The sequence below is a fragment of the Oxyura jamaicensis genome, chromosome 5, assembly GCF_011077185.1.
Source record: "Oxyura jamaicensis isolate SHBP4307 breed ruddy duck chromosome 5, BPBGC_Ojam_1.0, whole genome shotgun sequence".
Lineage (NCBI taxonomy): Eukaryota > Metazoa > Chordata > Aves > Anseriformes > Anatidae > Oxyura > Oxyura jamaicensis.
This window is the reverse complement of record NC_048897.1, coordinates 1,673,125-1,691,334: the sequence shown is the minus strand read 5'-3', so window position 1 is coordinate 1,691,334 and position 18,210 is coordinate 1,673,125. Positions and strand designations below refer to the sequence as shown.

The 18,210-nt window shown below is 40.1% G+C and overlaps 1 protein-coding gene across 9 annotated transcripts in view; it reads left to right on the top strand.

The window, feature by feature from the left end:
- Positions 1–18,210, top strand: part of NAV2 (neuron navigator 2) — a 405,213-nt gene that overhangs the window by 258,971 nt on the left and 128,032 nt on the right. For 6 of the 9 annotated variants that reach the window (XM_035326759.1, XM_035326760.1, XM_035326758.1 and 3 more), the window contains 3 exons: positions 6,185–6,458; positions 7,940–8,008; positions 11,546–11,703. In XM_035326759.1, coding sequence (XP_035182650.1) covers positions 6,185–6,458; positions 7,940–8,008; positions 11,546–11,703 — 501 coding nt within the window. The remainder of the gene's footprint in view (positions 1–6,184; positions 6,459–7,939; positions 8,009–11,545; positions 11,704–18,210) is intronic. The other 3 variants (XM_035326761.1, XM_035326757.1, XM_035326755.1) reach the window with 1 other exon arrangement.

Sequence of the window (18,210 nt, the reverse complement as noted above, 5' to 3'; positions counted from 1 at the left end):
CCCCCCCCCCCCCCCCCCCGTTTTAATGCCAAGCATGACGTTATGTCGCAAGGAATATCCCTCTGGTCACCTGGGGCCAGCTGTCCACGTTGTGTCCCCTCCTGACTTCTTGTCCCCCCCCAGCCTACTTGAGGCTATAAAAAGAGCGAGCCTTGTCAAAGTGCGAGTACTGCTCAGCAACAGCAAAAGCACTGGTTTAGCCACAAAGCCAAAACACAGCATGAGCTACTCTGAAGGACGTGAGCTCCACCCCAACCAGACTCAGTACAGCAGACGAGGCAATGCATCGTGTTAGAATAGTTGGCATAAATTGAAAAACAGGTAAAATTTCATGTCTGTGTCCAAAACCACGTCTTTGATTTTTAGGGATAGTCTAAGATCTTCTGTCTGTAACACTTGCCTATATCCTTATACAATCACAAGTAGAACACACCTTTGCTCCCTTAAAAATGAAAGAAAAAGGGAAGGATGAATGACAGTCTTTCAGGTCATGTGAACCCACAGAGTTTTTGAAGAGACCACTGAGTTTTCTCTGTGGGAAGCGAAAATATTCCCTCTCTTGGCCTTGGCCGTGCTATCATCAGTGCCCCCCAGTGTCTGTGAGCTCTCATGGACACGGGGTTAAGGATTTGAGACCTAGCGAGCACAGTGTGGAGGGGGAGCGGTGACAAGCCCGTGCTGCTGCAGCTGTCTCAGGCCCTCAAGGAAACGCTGGCTGACCACAGTTAAACCTTAAGCCCTGGCACCGAGGTGGGACTGCGCAGGACCTCACTCTGTGCCACCCTCAGGGGCTGGAATGGACTCTGCTGAATCACAAATACATTTGTTTTAATTTCTGTCTAAGCGGAGCAGAATGTGACTTCTTTTTTTAATGATACAGCGTTGCCACCCATACATGTATTGCGCATTTGCTGGATGCTGAGGGCAGGAATTCCCCCTTACGGAGTAAAGTCTCTTTATTCATAAATAACAGATTTTTCTTGCACCCCAAAATGTAAATAAATGGTAGTTAGTGGTGCTGGAATGTATTTAGCATCAGCCCTGTTTATATCAAAACATGTTTATAGTCGGTTTGGTGTTGACAAATTGCTGCTTCCACCTCTGTTTCACAAAATGGATTTTTGAGCAGTTGAAAAAATCATTTGCACTAATACCAAATCTGGAGTTAATCTTGTTCTGTTTAGTGGTATTTTATCTTGAGTATGTTTTCTTTCTGTTCTCCTTTATTAATCTGTGAGGTATATACTTCCAGGTGATGATTCAAAGCCTCAGCTGAAACAAACTTTCCCTTATTGATCGTGAATGTTGTTTATGAAACGTATTCCAGATAACCACTGTGGATGAACTGTATGGTGAAACCACCATGTACCCAAGTCTTACATATGTACAGTATCTTTCAAAAGTATTCCCAAAATATTTTTTAAATAAAATTACAACAAAATTAAATATTCTATTTAAAAAACCGCTACTGAAAAATTACAACTAAAACTTGCATTTTGGCAATTTGCAAAATAGTTCAAATAATTCCTTGCTGTCCTCTAAAGGAAGCCCCCTACATCATCCTGGCCTATGAGATTCTCCAAGGTACTTTAACGCATGTATTTTAAATACGGTTTCAGGGAGCTTGTGACGCTTCATAAGCATGGGAAACAAAGTAGTGGGTATTTAGCACATTTTTTTCTAACCTGATGTTAGGACAACTAGTAGGGGAAGGGCTAGCTGGATGTTAGCTGTCCTTTTCTGTAATGCCTGCTGAATGAAAACATTACAGGCTTTGCCACTAACATTAAAAAAAAAAGTGACCACTAAAGAGAGGGGAGAGAAGGAACATTTTTTATAAAATGAAGTTAAAAGACTTGAATTCAACAAGAAATTAAGTTTCCGATTTGAGAGACCATCCTTAGTTGTGCTGTGTAAGGAGGGGGGAACCGAACAAGAGAATCCAGAATCATTTAAAATTAAGACTGTTGTAACCAAGCAAGCGAGCTAGTGTTTCTGCGCAAGTTGCCAAGACCTGCTAGGTCAACTGCAAATAATTGTGTTTACTCCACTGGCAGAGCCTCATCTAGGAGGAAGTTAGAGATTGTGATTGCTTCCAAATGGAAATAAACATTAAAGCCTCTCCCAAGTTGCTTGAGAATATGCATTTTTCAATAGTGCAGCTTTAGTACAGAGGGAAGTTGATAATGTTTCCAAACTAGAATTTGGATAACTCCTAAATACGGAAATAATTTGTGACTTCATGTGTAATACCCTCCCAGTGTCAAAATAAATAAATAAATAAATAAAAATCTTACTTCAATGTGTGACACAAGCTTTTATGGATTTATGTATGTGACACAGGACTTGTAAGGTTTTAGGCAGTGAAGATGCTTACGGATCTGTGTTCTCTGATGATGACTATAGTATGACAGAGGTAGGCCCCCTACTTCAGCAACATGGAGCCAGAGAGGTGTTCCCTTCCCAAAGATTTTAAACTCTATTTGTAGTTCCTAAAGATAACTATGGAGATGCCAGTTCGCTTCTCTTCTTGCTGCTGCTTTTGTTGTCTGTCACTTTGAGCTGTCTGTCCGTGCCCCATGCTCTTGTTTCCACAGCTGGGTTTTAGGCTCCTGGAGCTGCCCAGCTAAGCTTGCCATCCTTCACACGCTGTTTCCTCACTGTCAAGATTTTGAAGATTATGGAGAACGTAAATGTGCAGTAGAAACTCAAACTGAATTCAGAGATAGCAGCTGCACCTCCTCTGGGTAAGAGATTAGCTGGATAACGATCAGCTGAGCAAATCACGAAACCATAAAGCGATGAAAGGAAACATCTTACTAGACTTTGGAACCACTACTATTGAACTTAGACTTTTGCCTCTGAAATGAAGTCTGTGCTTCTGTAGGTAAATGGGTTTCAGTGTACACACGCTGCAGTCTTGCTGTAAATCCACTTTAGTTCTTTTCCAGTATCAAGGTGGAATTTTTGTTTCCGTAGCACAAATGCCCCACAAAGCTGTTTTGGACGTACCTGAGAGTGTGTGTATTCACTGCCAAGTTGCCAGATTTTAATTCTACCACACAGAGCCTGTGTGTTAAGATTCTTTTGGTCTGACAAATTATTTTTTGGCATCAAAAAAAATGCATTCAGATATAGTGGGGAAAAACGTAATACCTCTTTTTTTTTTTTTTTTTTTTTTTTTTTTAAATTTTGCTGCCCTGTTTCTACAAAACTCCCAATATTGTTTATACTCAGGTCACATTCCTCGGCAGAGTCTACAGAGTTCATCCCAGCACTCCTCTGGTAGCTTTTATCCCTAAAGTCAGCTTAGAGCCAGCCAGCTTTTAGCCTGTGGTGGCTGAAGTTGAGTCTGTCTGTACTTGACAGATCCATCCAGGATTACCTGTGAGATACATGTACTTCTCACAATTTTGTCATAAATTCAGACCTGATTTAGGCTCTTTCCCTCCATTACCATCATTCATTATGGACAGAATTTCCTGCTTTTTATTTTTTTTTTCTTTTGTTTAGCAGACCTTTGGATTTCCTCTGTCAGGAGAATGAAGTAGGGTCGATGGGGACTGCATGCAGAATTTCTCAATAGTCAGCCGTAAGAGGCTTGCACAGAGTGACAGAAGCATGCATCCACTATCTGTAAGCATAAAAATTACATATATATGTCAGCCCCATTTTCTGGCAGGAGAGATGCAAGCTACAGAATATGCAGTGGTTCTTAATTTGTACTCCTGGCCGATTTGGCTAACCGTTCTGGTCCATGGAAACCAGCTGAACTAGCGGCACATGCTTTACAGAATCAGGCACAAAATAAGCTCTTGACTAAAGAACAGCGATAGGCCATTTTGGTTGTTCTTCCGTGGTTTGCTTTGATCTCTATTTTGTATATAATTAGTTTATGATTTGTGGAAATTTCATTTGCAAGTGTCTGAGGGATCAGATAAAGGCTTTTCTCTACTAATCTATCCAACAGACTTTTCTTTTCTTTACCTTTCCCTTGTTTCACAAGGTATTTTTTCATTTATTTTTTTCAATTTCCACGAAGTCCGATGTATTCTTGTGCAGAAAGAGATGATTGGCAAGCTATAATTGTAGGTGAAACAAGCAGCAGCAGAGCCATTACAACATGGGAATTCCCAAAGGGTGGATTTGTGAGGATTGACTTTAAAACCAAATTCCAGTCTCTTCTAAAACATCTCGAGTGTCTGAAATACACAAAAGCAGTTTGAGGCTCCAGATTTAAAGCGAGCAGGTGCTTGCCCTTCTCTGGGTTGCTGTGCTTATTTGAGCTGCCCCGTGGCCAGGAGGGGAGGCAAGACAGGAGGCAGGAGAGGCCAGGGAGACAGGCAGGGCGCTGGGGGGTTGAAGTGCTCTTCCCTTGCGAAGGGCAGGGGCGAGCTGCCAGGTGAATTACCTCAGTCTATCATTAAGATAAGGGAAACAGAACTACCTCTAAAAGTCCCGCCTGAAATACTGCACTTAAAACCCAAAGGGAAAGAGGCTGCTCCTTCTGAAACTTACTAAATTGACTAAATTGTTTTTTGTCACCTTAAGCACCTCAAAAGCAGGTTTCTCTTCTGATTACGACAGAAGACAGCCACAGAAGTCGACGGGTTTTAGGTGGGGTTATTGTTTTAATTGCTTCTCCCTTCACATTGAAATCAGGGCCTTGTTTTCAATTGCGTGTCGCTTTGCTGAGTTTAAACATGTAGACTCACATTTCTTTTATCTCCTGGCCGTGATTTCTTTTATCTCCTAGCCTGTGTTTGTGCAGTTAAGCTTCCCAGTGCCTCTGGGGCTGTTTAGTTATGCTTTGGCCTGTGATTAAGTGATACTTTCCTTACAATTCCCATGAGTAAATCGAGTTCTTAGCTAGAGATAAGGAAATCCTTTTTGCTGTTCTTTTCTGTCTTTTGTGTGTATTTTGCTTTATTGTCTGCTTCCATCCCGTGTCCTCCCTAGCCAAACACAGGCAGATTAGACAAGGAAAGAGCCTCACGTAAGGGGTGATGGGGGAGACTGGGTTTGTGGCCTGACACTGCATGGGGGCAGGAACAGACTGGGAAAGGGAGAAACAAGCAGGATTCACTGGAATCCCACTGTCCAGGAAGAGGCTAAAGTTGGCTGAGAGAACAAAGGAAGGCAGAGGATGACAACCCTGGGCCCTGGGATTGATAATCATTTATGCAAGAGAACAGGGCCCTGGTGGGATAGAGAACTGCTGGAGGGGGCAGACTGCGGGGAAGGAAAAGAGGGAAGGAAATGGAGTCAGAGGAGAGGAGTGCCCTGGGTCTGGGTAATGACCAGGACTGCTTAGATAAAGTCTCAGGGTGACTGAGGATGTGAATATGGGCCCAAACAAAATTAAGGAAGAAAGTAAATTAGATCAGCTGCTAGGAAGAAAAAGTAGTTTGAGGCTTAGGTAGGGAAGGAGACTGAAGTTGGATGCTTGTATAGGAAAGGGAGCAACCTCTTAATATGTGAGCTTGATATTTACTGGGCAAAGGGCTTGTGGTTAACAACAGAACCTTGCTACACAGCAAAGATGAGCAAAGCACTGAGTAAAGTGAATGGGAGAGGGAATAAAGGATAGAGCAGGGCCCATGAATTTATTCATTCACTGTCAATCTCTTTTTAAGTACCTCAGGTTCTGTAGTAGCTTGTGATAATATCAAATTGGCAATTATTTGTTATAATACAGCAGTCTTGCACAATATTCATGTTTTCTTGCACCAGATCTTCTTAATGGAAATAATTAGTCTGATATTCCAGAAATGATACAATGCAGCCTGGTACCTGAGGAGTTTCTCCTCTTCATGCAAATTTGGGACTGTGAAATTATTTACAGCATGATGTTGTTAATGCATTTGTTGCTGTGTTTTTTGTTGTCTTTTGTTTGTTTTAGTTACTTTAGTTTAAAGGAACTGTTTAAAGGGATTACCTTTTTAGGCACACTAGTGTTAATGCAGAAAATAGCAGAAATGGAAGACATCTATTGCAATCACTGCACGGGAAAACTTATTTGTAGTTGGTGCTCGCTGATAATCAGCTGTAATATCAATGAGATGTGCAGAAAGTCTGTCATGTCTTAAAGGAAATGAGTTCAGATGATGTTAAGAAGACTGCACTGTCAAAAAGAAACAACAGCTGATGGCTGATGGAGTGACTTTTGAATATTGCCTTACAGAAATCAGGAATGGGAATCTAAAGGCCATCTTGGGCCTTTTCTTCAGTTTGTCTCGATACAAGCAACAGCAACAGCAGCCACAGAAACAGCAACCACAACACCATCCATCCCAGCAACCTCCCCCAGTGTCCCAGCAAACAGGGCCTCCATCTCAGTGCCAGATCGGGCTACAGCAACAGCAGCAACAGGTGCCAGCTTCACTCCAAACTCAGTGCCAACAGCCCCAGCAAGCTGCACAGCATCAGTTAAAAGCACAACCAGAAATGCAGTCAAGGTGGGAACATTTTTTTTTCATTGTTTGTTTTTCTTCTTCTTAAAGGTCTTCAAGAGTCAAAGAAACTGCTTTCTTTAGTTCTACTCTAGAATAAAGTCAGTGTTGGAAATTGAATGCTGGGTAGCAATTGACTTCACACCTTTGGAAATCAAAACACGTACTTAAATATATACTCCACGCTAGAGGTACTCAGTTCAATGAATGCAGAATGCCTGCAAGACCACCGTGTATTATAAGGATATTTTTCTCAGTATTCCTTTTGCTTCCTTCTACTTGCAAAACATAGATCCTTGCTATTATGGAGTATATACTCCGGACATGTGGAGACCAATTGCAGTTCTGAGTTTACGAGAATGTTAGTGCTCACTAAGAAATGGAAGGTTCTGATAATTGTAGAAGAAATAGAGCTCATCACAACTGGTGATGGTCAAAATCAAATCTAAGTTTGTTGGTCAACAAAAATAAGTCACTGGCTTACATGAAAAAAATGTTCACTGTTGGTGTTTGTTGGCACTCCTAGATCAGAGTGTAGGTAGTAGAGGGGGGTCTTTGTATCTTGAGAGTCTTTAATCCTACAGGTGTTCTTTCTGGGTTAGAATAAAAGCCATTGATGAAGGCAGTACCAGTGTGAATACATTTACAGCCTTCTGCTTATCTGCCCATTCCCCCTGGTAAGGGGATGAGCATTTTAGTGGGAATAAGTGGGTGGGATGAAAGGCTGAAGTCATATTTGCTACTCTCTTTTAGTTAAAGCTTCTTTGTTTCAAAATACCACAAGTTAAGTCTGATTGGTGTTAAGATGACACACATTGGGGTGAACACTAGCTTAGGTGCTGCTTTATGTGGGATATGGAGAGCTTAAGTGAGGCCTTCTAAGAGAGACACTACTCTGAGCTCATTTTGTTTTACGTATGTTTTTCTTAATGAACCATGCTCATCTTAGATGGAAATGATGTTTTGGTGTAATTGAAATGCAGAGCGTTGGTACAGCATGTATAAACTTGTACAGGATATAATTACTGTAAAACAAGGTTGTATTTGAACATCTCTCTGACTTTGGTGTCAAAAAACATAAGATGTACGGGATCATTTGAATATTGCTTTAATATTTTCAGTCCACTGTGTGGATTGTGCTGGGTTTCTAGCGATTTAAAAATAACCAACTTTGAGGTGTTAAATGTCATAATTTGGTATATATTTAAATATATTTATACACACACGTGCGTTAATATATAGTAAGCTGAAATTGCTCAGATGCTGCAGAAAATCATATACAATAAAAGTTGAGGAGTTGAAGAATAATACAATGTGAGTTTGCATGCAGAATTGCATCTCCATTACTTTATAAAAGTTAGGCAAGAAACCTTTTTTTCTTTGAAATTTATAAAAGCTCTTTAATCCCTTAAACTAAATTCAGTGACATGAAAAAAAAAGTTTCTGTGCTCAGTGATGTCTTCCACTTTTTCTTTCCTGTCATACAGTGCATCTCCCAGGGACTCATCTCAAAGCAAAATCATCCGATTCACTCTTGGTCAGAAAAAGTTTTCTAGGTTAGCATTTCTTCATCTTCTGCAAAGCATGGATAATCCTTTGGCAATATTTTTGGATGCATGCATAGGGTTCATGCTGAATATATTTACTTCCTTGTTTGCAACCAGGCATAATAAAAGCAGGTGAAACATGCAAGCATTGGACCAATTTTAACTTTTTTTTTTTTTTTTTTTTTTTTTCCAAGGCATGGAATGCATTTTGGCCCACAAGAAAATAATTTTGTTTCCTTGTCCTTATGAGCTTTTATTTTTGAGAACAAAACATGGTTCTGGGAGTGCTCTCCCCACTTTCCCTGTCTGTATTAGTTGTATTTAGATCTGCTTTATTGAAACTAGCAGCATCAGGCTAGTGCTGTCCCAGCTAGTAATTGGAGCATACCTTGCACACGCCGTGTGAGCCCAAACAGCGTTGTGTAGGTGTTTCCATCAGAGCTCCCGCACTCGCCGATGTTCTGAAGCTAAGAATATCTGATCTCCCTGAAAATGATTAATAGGTATTTCAACCTATTTTTTGTTCTGAATCCCAGCTTGGCTTGCATGCCAGCCCCTACGGCTATCTCATCTCAGCACTCATAAGGATGGCTGTAAGTGTTACTAATGTGGTTATTAATCTTAACTTTCCTTTTATTACAATTATATATAAAAATGTTTTATGAGGATGTTTTATATAGCTCTACATTATTAAACTATTCTGTATGATTTTTGCTAAGCTGGTGTACCATTATTTATGATTGTATTCAGCTTGGCAAGTTTGTGTAGATTGTTAGTTACGTATAATTTGGATTTATTTCCCCCATCTTACTGCTTTTATGACAACAGTGAAGGTCTGCACTATAACCCCTGTTAAAATGTTCCCTGTTTCCTTTTCATGTTCTCTCTTGATCATGATTATGGCTTGACAGTTTGTAGTTGCCCAGAGGAGATGCTGAAGAGTAGTAAGAGAGTGACCTCTGAGCTCGGTGCCCTGTCTCCAGCTGTAAGAAGCCAGGAACATCTCCCTGCACCTAGATTTTTTTCCTAGATTTCTCAAATGTCACTGTAAAATATTTTGGCCTAAGACCAGAAGTACGGGCTAAAAAGATCAGTCAGTTAAACTACAGGAAAATAATGTAGGAGAGATTATACTTTCTTCAAGAGTTTTTGTTAGCTCATGTGTTTTTAATTCTCTCTGTGCTTTTATTGACAGTGACAGTCCTGACTGAGTTTAAAACTTGCCACTTCTTGAGTGGTCACAAGCTTTGAGTAGCTTTGTTCACTTTAAAATGAGAGATTTGTAAGGCCTGCGTGGGCATGTGTGGGGAGCCTTTTCTCCCGCCCAGAGTGGGGACCTCCCTTGCCTCCTGTCAGCCCCACCAGGAAGCTCCCCTCCAGTACTGGGTGCTCCGGTGGCCTTGCTGCGGTGCTCGGCCCGTACTCGCAGTGTTTCATCCTTCTGTAGAAACTTACAGCTGAGTTATCTTGTGCATTCACCTTCCCATGAGAAACCTAGCTTGTTTCCGATGAAGCAAAATGAGCTCTTAGGGAACTTTCCTGTCTCTGTGCTCCCCAAGACCTCCAGAAGAGCAGCATGGCAGTTGCTACGAAGAGCAGTTGTTCCTTCCCCTGAATATCCCTGCTTCTTCCCACATAGTCTCCTCTACCGTGGATGAAGCATCTTTGGGGGTTCCCATTTGCACTTTCCTGCAGTGATGGCCATGTACAAATTTCTAGCACCCCCCAGCGTTGAAAGAGGCTGCTCTTCCTGGCTAAATTGAGGGGCTTGTCTAAAAGGCTTCAACACAGTAAACCTCAGAACCATGATGTGCTGTGTCAGATCTGCAGTGATTTGAGTTTGTGAATGATTTTTTGCTTTTGTATTTGAATGACGCCCTGATGTTTTTTTCCCATTTTGAGCTTTGAAAGCATGTGCATGCAGCTACTGACATTTTTGTTCTTTTCCTTCATGTTTCTTTCACTGTTTCTATTTCTTCACTAGTCTTTGAGAAGCCAGTTTGTTGAGGAAGCGCTGCCAGACTCCTTCCTGGCTTCTTTTCCTTCCCATGGGCACAGCAGTGATTTGGTCTGTTGCGTCCCCATTCTTGCAGTTAACCGGGACTTCTTCATTTCAGCCTATTATTGGCACATGTCATTTAAGACAAACTGACTATTTTATTTTATACAGAACAGTGCTAAAGAGATTCTACTATACAGAAAATACAAAGACAGCACAGAGAAGTCCTCTTCTGTGCTACTGTATGTGACATGAACTGATCCTATCTTTGAAACCCTAATGTGATCTTGTTGCTTGTCAAACCCGTGAGCTGTTTCACTAATTCTCTTCCATGTGGATTTTGAGGAACTAATAAATCTTTCAATGTTTTACATTTAGTCAATTTGGAATGTGGAAATATGCTCATTGGCACACAGAATACGGTGCAGGCATGGCAACTGCGCGTATAAACATTGACTTTGAAGGACTCGAGCACACGCATTGTTCTGAGATGCAATGCCTGTGGCTTTCCTACTCATCAGGCTTTTTAGAAAATTCTACCAGTCCCCTTTGGACTGAAAAGCATGCAACAAGTATCCTTTCTTGTCTACTTATTCCAGAATCTGAACTGCCTTTTTTCTAGGTAAACATCTAAATCTTTTAAATATGGGCTACAGTAAGGAAATGCAAAGTTGGAAAGTCCTTCCCTGAAACAGCTTGCTGCCATCCTTTTTCAGTTTAAACCAGAGGCTTATACCTGCTCACTGACAATGTGGTTGCCCTAAGAGGGGAAACTTAAGCTTTGTGTGATTTTATGGGCGCAAATTAAATCCAGTTAGTGTTTTGCTGGGCTTGGCCATTAGGCTTTGGAGCTTTCAGACCACAGCTGTAATGTGCTTCCCTACAAGGAAGAAGGCAGCCCTATTCTGTCTCATTGTTATTTCCAAAATAAGTGTAGCCCTGTTCAGCATTCTGGTCTAAGAATAGTAGTGTCTCATTTGGCCTTAAGCTTGCAGCAGTGCTATTACTGCGCTGAATATACTGCAGCTATTTCTGATTTACAAGATGTACAGCAAGTGACCGTTAATGAAAGCTGAATTATGGAAGAAGGAGCTATATAGAGAAGATCTGATTATATCACCTCACTCAGTGGGAGGTAGTTAAGTACGTTTTGTGTTGAGTCTATTAGAAACAACTCAACTATTTGCCAATTCTGCTATTAGTCAATGTATACAGGAATTTTAGAACTGGATCCTGAATTTTTTTGAGCCAAAAACTCCCATGGAAAGATATTAAAGTATCTGACAAAATGGTTTTGGTTTTCTTTTTTTTTTTTTTTCTTTTTTCTTTTTTCTTTCCTGACGTGAAGCAATTCAGACTTGAACTGGTTTACCTTGTATTTTTCATCTAGGATGATTCCTTATTTGTTCTTTCATAAGGACAAAGACCTTAAAAAAGATATGTTGGTGGTGTCGATCCTTTTCTTTTCAGCTTATGCATGGTATTCCACAGTTGCTTTCTCAGAGTTGTTCTTTGTATATCTAATCTTATTGTAATTCTTTCATCAGGCTTCCAGGCCCTACCACGAGGGTGTCCGCTGCAGGCAGTGAGACCAAGACTCGTGGTTCTATTAGTGCCAACAATCGACGCAGCCAGAGCTTTAACAATTACGACAAGTCTAAGCCTGGAATTCTCCCTCCAACACCAACAAGTAGCAATGAAAAAGGTGAGTGCTTGAATTTTTTGCGTTCTCAGTTTTTCTGAATAGTGGTTTTATTCAGAGGAAACTGCATTTTCCACTCAGTTCCAGAAGTTGTAAGACTGTCTCAAAGTGGTAAGTGGCTCCTTGCAAAGACAAATCCTTATAGAGCTTAATTTAACTTACACACTTCTAAAATAAGTGGTGCATTCTCCAAGTAACTTTTTAATAAACGTTAATAAAAGTTTCCATGTGACTGAGGCTGATAAGTTTTTATTGTGACTACACTGGATAGAAGATATCATTTGTACGGCAGGTGGTACGCAAAGAAAAGGTGTAACAGCACATATGGCAATTATATATGAAAGGGTAGATGAATGATCATTTTTCATATACCTAAATATATCTGTACTAGTAAGGATTAAAAGGTGGTTAAAAACAGGTTAAATACTAGCAGTCGTGAAGTTTTAGCATGCAGGTGCATTTCGTTCTTCCCAAAATATACTTAATTTAAGCATGTTTTCAGAAGTGAAGTCAGTCCCCCCGATTAGCGCTGGCTTCAGTGACTACCTGGTGAAAATCTTTTTTTGGATTTCAGTCTCAATCTAGTTTAAATGAATGGCAATCATTTTACTAATTTCATGTTTTCTTGATCAGCCTCTTGTAGAACTACAGGTAGGAACAAAGCACTCTCCAATGACAATATTTGATAAAAAGAAAATTTCTATTGCCATCTAAGTTGACTCCAGTATAGATATTCAGATAATTTCTAAACTTGTGGAATCCATTGTATTTTTCTAGGTAGCTTGTCATAAAAAGAAATTTCCCCACCAGGTCTTCAGTTTATAAAGTTCAGTACTCTTGATACCTAAAAAGCAGATTAGTGACGGAATGTTTGCCTGGACATCCTTCATGTTGTCATTTAGGTTTAGTTCTCCTTCTCAGCATAATGTAGAAAAAAAATAATTCACTGTTTTTAGTTACTGTTAAAGTAAATAACAGTGACTTAGCTCCTTGGCAGAATTAAATTTGACAGTTAATAGAAATTCAGTTTATAGTCATTAAAAATGGTAGTGGCTTACAATGTGAGCAGTCTTTCTTTTTCTCCTAGATTCTGTAAGTCCTCCTTTCTTGTTCATTCTGTAGTATTTTTGCTCTCACTTCAACATACTGGCTCCATCATTGTCTTAACCATCTCTCTCACCAAGCAAAAGCTACTGATGCCGACAGCAGTGTGGTTTACATCTCTTCCTTCTCCCCAAGATAACTTGTCCTTTGTAAAACTGACTCCACAAGCTTGATTGCTTTACAGCATTTACAACTTGGATTTTTTTTTTTTTGTGGTAACTTTTTTCTTTTAAGATTTACTGTCTGATTTCAGTAAAACGTAGTCATTTCTCAACCATGAAACCAAATGATAATTTGTAACTGTGTCCTTGCAGAGTACTGCAGTATCAGTACTATCAAGGGATCTTTTTATTGCAGGATGAGTAGGATGATTTATTGCTCATCTCCCTCAGAATGAGCCTTTACAAAATGTCACAGACAGTATTTTATTGGCTTGATACTAAAAAGGAAAAGTGTATTCAAATCTGCTAAAAGAAGAAAAGTGTTAATGTTCAAGTGAGAAAGCTTCATAAACGGCCTGGATGTGTTTAGCTGTTCCTTTTTTTAACAAGCAAACTTATTAGCAATCTACATTATGTTTCAAAATGGCCAAAAATCTCAAAACAGCTATCATATCTTGGTATTAAGCCTGAATAAAAACCAAGTAAGAAATCCTAAATAAATTTCAAAAATATAACAGAAGGATTTGAGCCCCAAAGGACTGTCCGTTTCAAAAGAGACGTGGCATGAGGAGTCCTAGATGCTTTTAAACCTGAAAAAGGATTTTGGTGATATTCTTACCTGATTTGTTACTCTGTGAAGATGCTCCTGAGGCAGCCCTCCTGTTCATTGGCATGATCCATGCACAGGTTCTTCCCAGCTAACGGGGGAAGATACCCCCTACACCAGAGTCTCTTAAAATATCAGCAGACTATAGCTGGCCTGGGTTCTGTTGCAACAGTTAATAGAAATTGGTTTTGTTCAAGCCTGAAAGAAATAAAAATTAACTGTAAATTATAAACTGAAATTTAATTTCATATGTAAGTCTTCAGTAGTACTTGCAGCCTCTGTTTCTCTGGTTGTTCAGCCTGGTATGCCAGTCAAGGACAAGGAAAGGACACCGTGTGGTGGGGTCTGAATGGCATTGGTCTGTTGGGACCTCTGAAGGCTTGCTCTGTTTTAGGGAGTTTCCTTTCAGGAGGAAGATACTTGGTCCTTGAATGCTGTAAAGATGACATTTACAATATAAGAAGCAGCTGGCTTTTCTTGAAAAAGGTATAATCCTTCTTTACTAGAACTGAGGTGGTGACTTGCTGTCCTGAGAGTACACACAAAATAATAGCTTCAAGAAAACTGGTGCTGGTGAAACAGGCTTTTTCATTTTGTGTCAAACACAGACAAAGGGGAGTAGAAAATCAATCTAACAATAAGGCATTTTGTTGAGTAGTTTGACAGGAATGGAAAATGACCACTGAAGATTTCTTCAATGTTTTTATATGATAAATAACACCATTTATTTTCCTTTCCTCCACTATTGTCAAAGGTGCTTAAAATACATTCTTTAAATTTAATTTATAGTCGTATAATATAGGATTTGAAGGCAGGAACATGATGTATTTTTATAAATGTTGCCGAGAAACCGTGTCTATGGCAATGCATCAGAAATGGCAAGTACTGTGTGCTGTCTGTAGTGCTGCTTTTTGAATGGCTGCTTTTTGTGTCTATTCACTAGGTTAGTAATCTGACAGAATTCATTAACTTGAGTTAGTAGCTCTGAGCACTGTAATGCAGCATTAACCAGCAGGCTTTTGGAGGACATGACTGGTGAAAACTGAGCAGATTATTCTAGTCTGCTATGGTCAAATTGTTGGCTTACGCTGGCAGCTAATTCTGTACCCTTAACAAAGTCATGGCCCCCTTGCAAAGATAGATCCCTACCATGTTTCAATACTATCTTCTTGCAGCGACTTGGCAGCGTGCCCTTTAGGCTTAAGTCTCTGTGTTGTATGTGAGTAACTTGTATTAACAGTAATATTTTGAATGAGAGAAAAACACTGGGCTGACTCAACTTGCCTGTAGTTCTCATCCCTGTTTCTTTTCAGGAAAATGTGTTTTTCCTTCTCCAGACCCTCATGCCCTATTCCTGAACTTCATTAGATTTTGGAATATTACCCTATCTAGCAATTGCAGCCCAAACCATAGAAGTGGAGGTATTAGAATTGACGGAGCCTGATTTTCCTGTGTGATATTTCCCCAGTCCCCCTCGCCAATACCAGGCCTTGTGCCGGTGTCCCCCGGCTCCCAGACGGGTGAGGCGCGGCGAGCAGTGCGGCCCGGCCCAGGCGCGCATCAGTTGGCCGGGCGATCAATACCTGCATACGGGTGGCGGTGAGCTGGCAGCTGCCATCAAGAGAGAACCTGAACTCTCTTGGCTTCCCCTCAGCTTACCAAGCTGACTAAGTAAGCCAAGTCAAGTGCTGGTTTCAGCCTTCACTTTCTTCTCTTCGGTTTCGGAGAAAAATCTTGCCGTTGTGCCGTTGGTCTTCTGCCTGGTTCCTCTCTCACACATCCAGAGAAATAACAGTAATTTGTCAGCTGGGAAGCTTAACTATCAACTGTTGAGGCAGACAGCTCTGGAACACTCATTCCTCATTGTAGTCCATCTCTTCAGTAAGATAAAGTGGTTACTGAAGAAGCATACACGATAATCCGCTTCCTCAAAGTTTTTGTTGTTTTTGTTTTGTTTTTGAGGTTCATGGCCTTTATGTGTTGCATAAAATACTCAGAACTTTGGTTGTGGGAAAAAAAATAATAAAAAAAATCTTGTCATAAATTATAGCCTTCCAAAAAAAAAAAAAAAAAAAAGGGGGGCTTATGTAAGTTGAACTTGAACTTGACTTAAAAACAGTCATGACATAAAGTTGGTTTTTATCCATGAGAAACAAAACCAGTTGGTCTGACAAATTTTTGGCTTATTTTACATTAATTGTAACATTGCCAGACAAGTTTATTGTCAAACTGCTAAGACAATTCAAGTTTTCTGACCCTTATCCTGAAGTTTGCCTAAGGAACTGAGACTTAGACGACCACATTGTGTGTCAGTCAGCTCTCTCGTGGTAAGTTTTGATCCCTTTACACAGTACTAGCTCTGTTACGTGTTTTTGGAGAAGGAAATGGGAGAAAAAGAAATCCGACTGTTTTGGCAGACTGTTTTGGCATGAGTGATCACTTCATGATAGAAGGTAGCCTTCAGTGTATTACATTTGAATAGTTTCTTGCAAAGTAGGATGTAATTTGCAGCCGTTAAATAATCCGTGGCCTTTCCCTCCAAATGCGAACTGTCTTGTTAGTCAGTCGTCTGTGTCTTGTGGCAACAAAAGTGCATTAATTGAAACAGAATACATCAGAAATGAACAGGACAGTAAATGGAGCATGGAGGAACAGCTAGCTACTGGAAAATAAATAACCTAGTTTTTTTTTTTTTTTTTTAATATCCCACTAGTCAATTAATGACGAAACCACTGGTTTCCAAGAAATCTAGAAAGGATTTATGTAACATCTAAAACTAGTATGCTGTTGCACAACAATAAGAGATTCTTGGATGCATGCAAGCATGTATGTTGAGATATATGTGTACTCTTAGCAAAGGAGTACACATGAGGAGATATTCTCTGTCATAAAAACCTGGAATGTTGCAGGGCTTTGCTTATCCTGAACATTGGGAATTGAATTGATTTTGCCAGATGACATTCGCAAATGTTGAAAGAAATTGGAGTGTGAAGTCCAAGTCACAGAAATAAAGGTGACTGTAGCTCCCAGTGTGCTTGTGAAGTCTCCTGTGATCATCAGCTGTGAGCACAGAGGAAGAAGCAGTTGGTGTACTCGGGCCGTTTCCTAGATAGAAGGATGTAAATACAAGGGTTGATGAAAACCATGGGTCTGCCCTTCACCCAAGAGTACGCAGGCCAGTGTAGATAATGAGCGTATTTTAAAAGCACTTTTTGACTTTCTTTCTTCTCAGATGAAAAAAGAAGCTGTGGGAGATGCTGTATGTAACAGACTTTGGGAGATCTTGCAGTTAAACTAAAACTTTTTTTTTGCAAACCTCAGTTCAGCTTTCTCTTACAAGCAATGATGGATTGATTCAGAGAAAAAATCTGTGACATGAATAAATGTAACTACCGTTGCTTTGACACGTAAGAAAAACATAACAGAAAGACGTCAAGTAGGATTTCTGAGAAAATGAACTATTCACAGACACTTAAGTAGATACAGATTTATTTGTTTTTTAAAGTTGATCTGGCTGTGTGCACACTACAACTTGGACAAAAAAGAATAATTTGTCGTGTGCAAATAAGAAAGAAGTAATTTCCTGGTTGTTTCAGCACCCGTTACAGACTTCATACTAACTGATTCAGTATTGTATCTCTGGTGTGTCTACATGTGTTAAGGAACTGCATGCTTTTCATGGGGTGGTATAAGCTGGCTGTCATGGAGTGAGGTCCAGATCTACATCAGATTTTTAGGAATCACTGTGTGCTTTGGATGTATAAATCCAGGGGTGGGATCTTCAAGGCTTCCACTTAAAACCTTAACTACTTAAAAGTCCACGAGCAACTGTGTTTACAAATGGAACTTCTCTAGATGCTTAGAATTCCAACAGTGATCACAAGAGAGGAGTGAAAGAAGTGGTTATCTGTGGCCCTTGGGTAGGGCTGCCATTTAGCAGGTGGGGGTCTTGGGCTTTCAAACCATTTGGAGGGCTGTCAGTCAGACACAGGAACTATGGAAGCATCTAGGAGAAGAACTCAGATTTCTTGTCTTTGAACCATTTTTGTTCCACAGAATGGTGATACTCTTCTGTGTTTCCATTGACTTTGCATATATATACATATATATTATTTTTAATGAAGCTTCCTACCAATGTAAATCACTTGCAAGGTGTGGGCCTATTTTACTTTTCCGAGGACATATTACAGACCCTTAAGTCAAGATAGGCTGCCTTCTTGCTGTCCCAAGATTTTGTATTCAAATCTTGATTTGAGGGATGATCTTCTCTTCAGTATTTTCTTGTGCTTTCTTAGTCTTCACAAGCTATCTGATGTCAGTTTCAAGATGAAGAGAAGACTCATCTTCTCTAGCAAGGATGACTTGGACACCCATTTCCATCCTATAGACACTTCCTTTGAGGTTAGGACATGATAGCTTAAACTTGCTTTTTGGAGTTAGCCTCCCCAGTTTGTATGGAAAATTGCCTTCACACTAATGGGAATTTCAGTGTCCACGTTGCATGTGTTGTAAAATCATAGAATCATAGAATCATAGAATATCCTGAGTTGGAAGGGACCCTTAAGGATCGTCAAGTCCAACTCTTGACACCGCACAGGTCTACCCAAAAGTTCAGACCATGTGACTAAGTGCACAGTC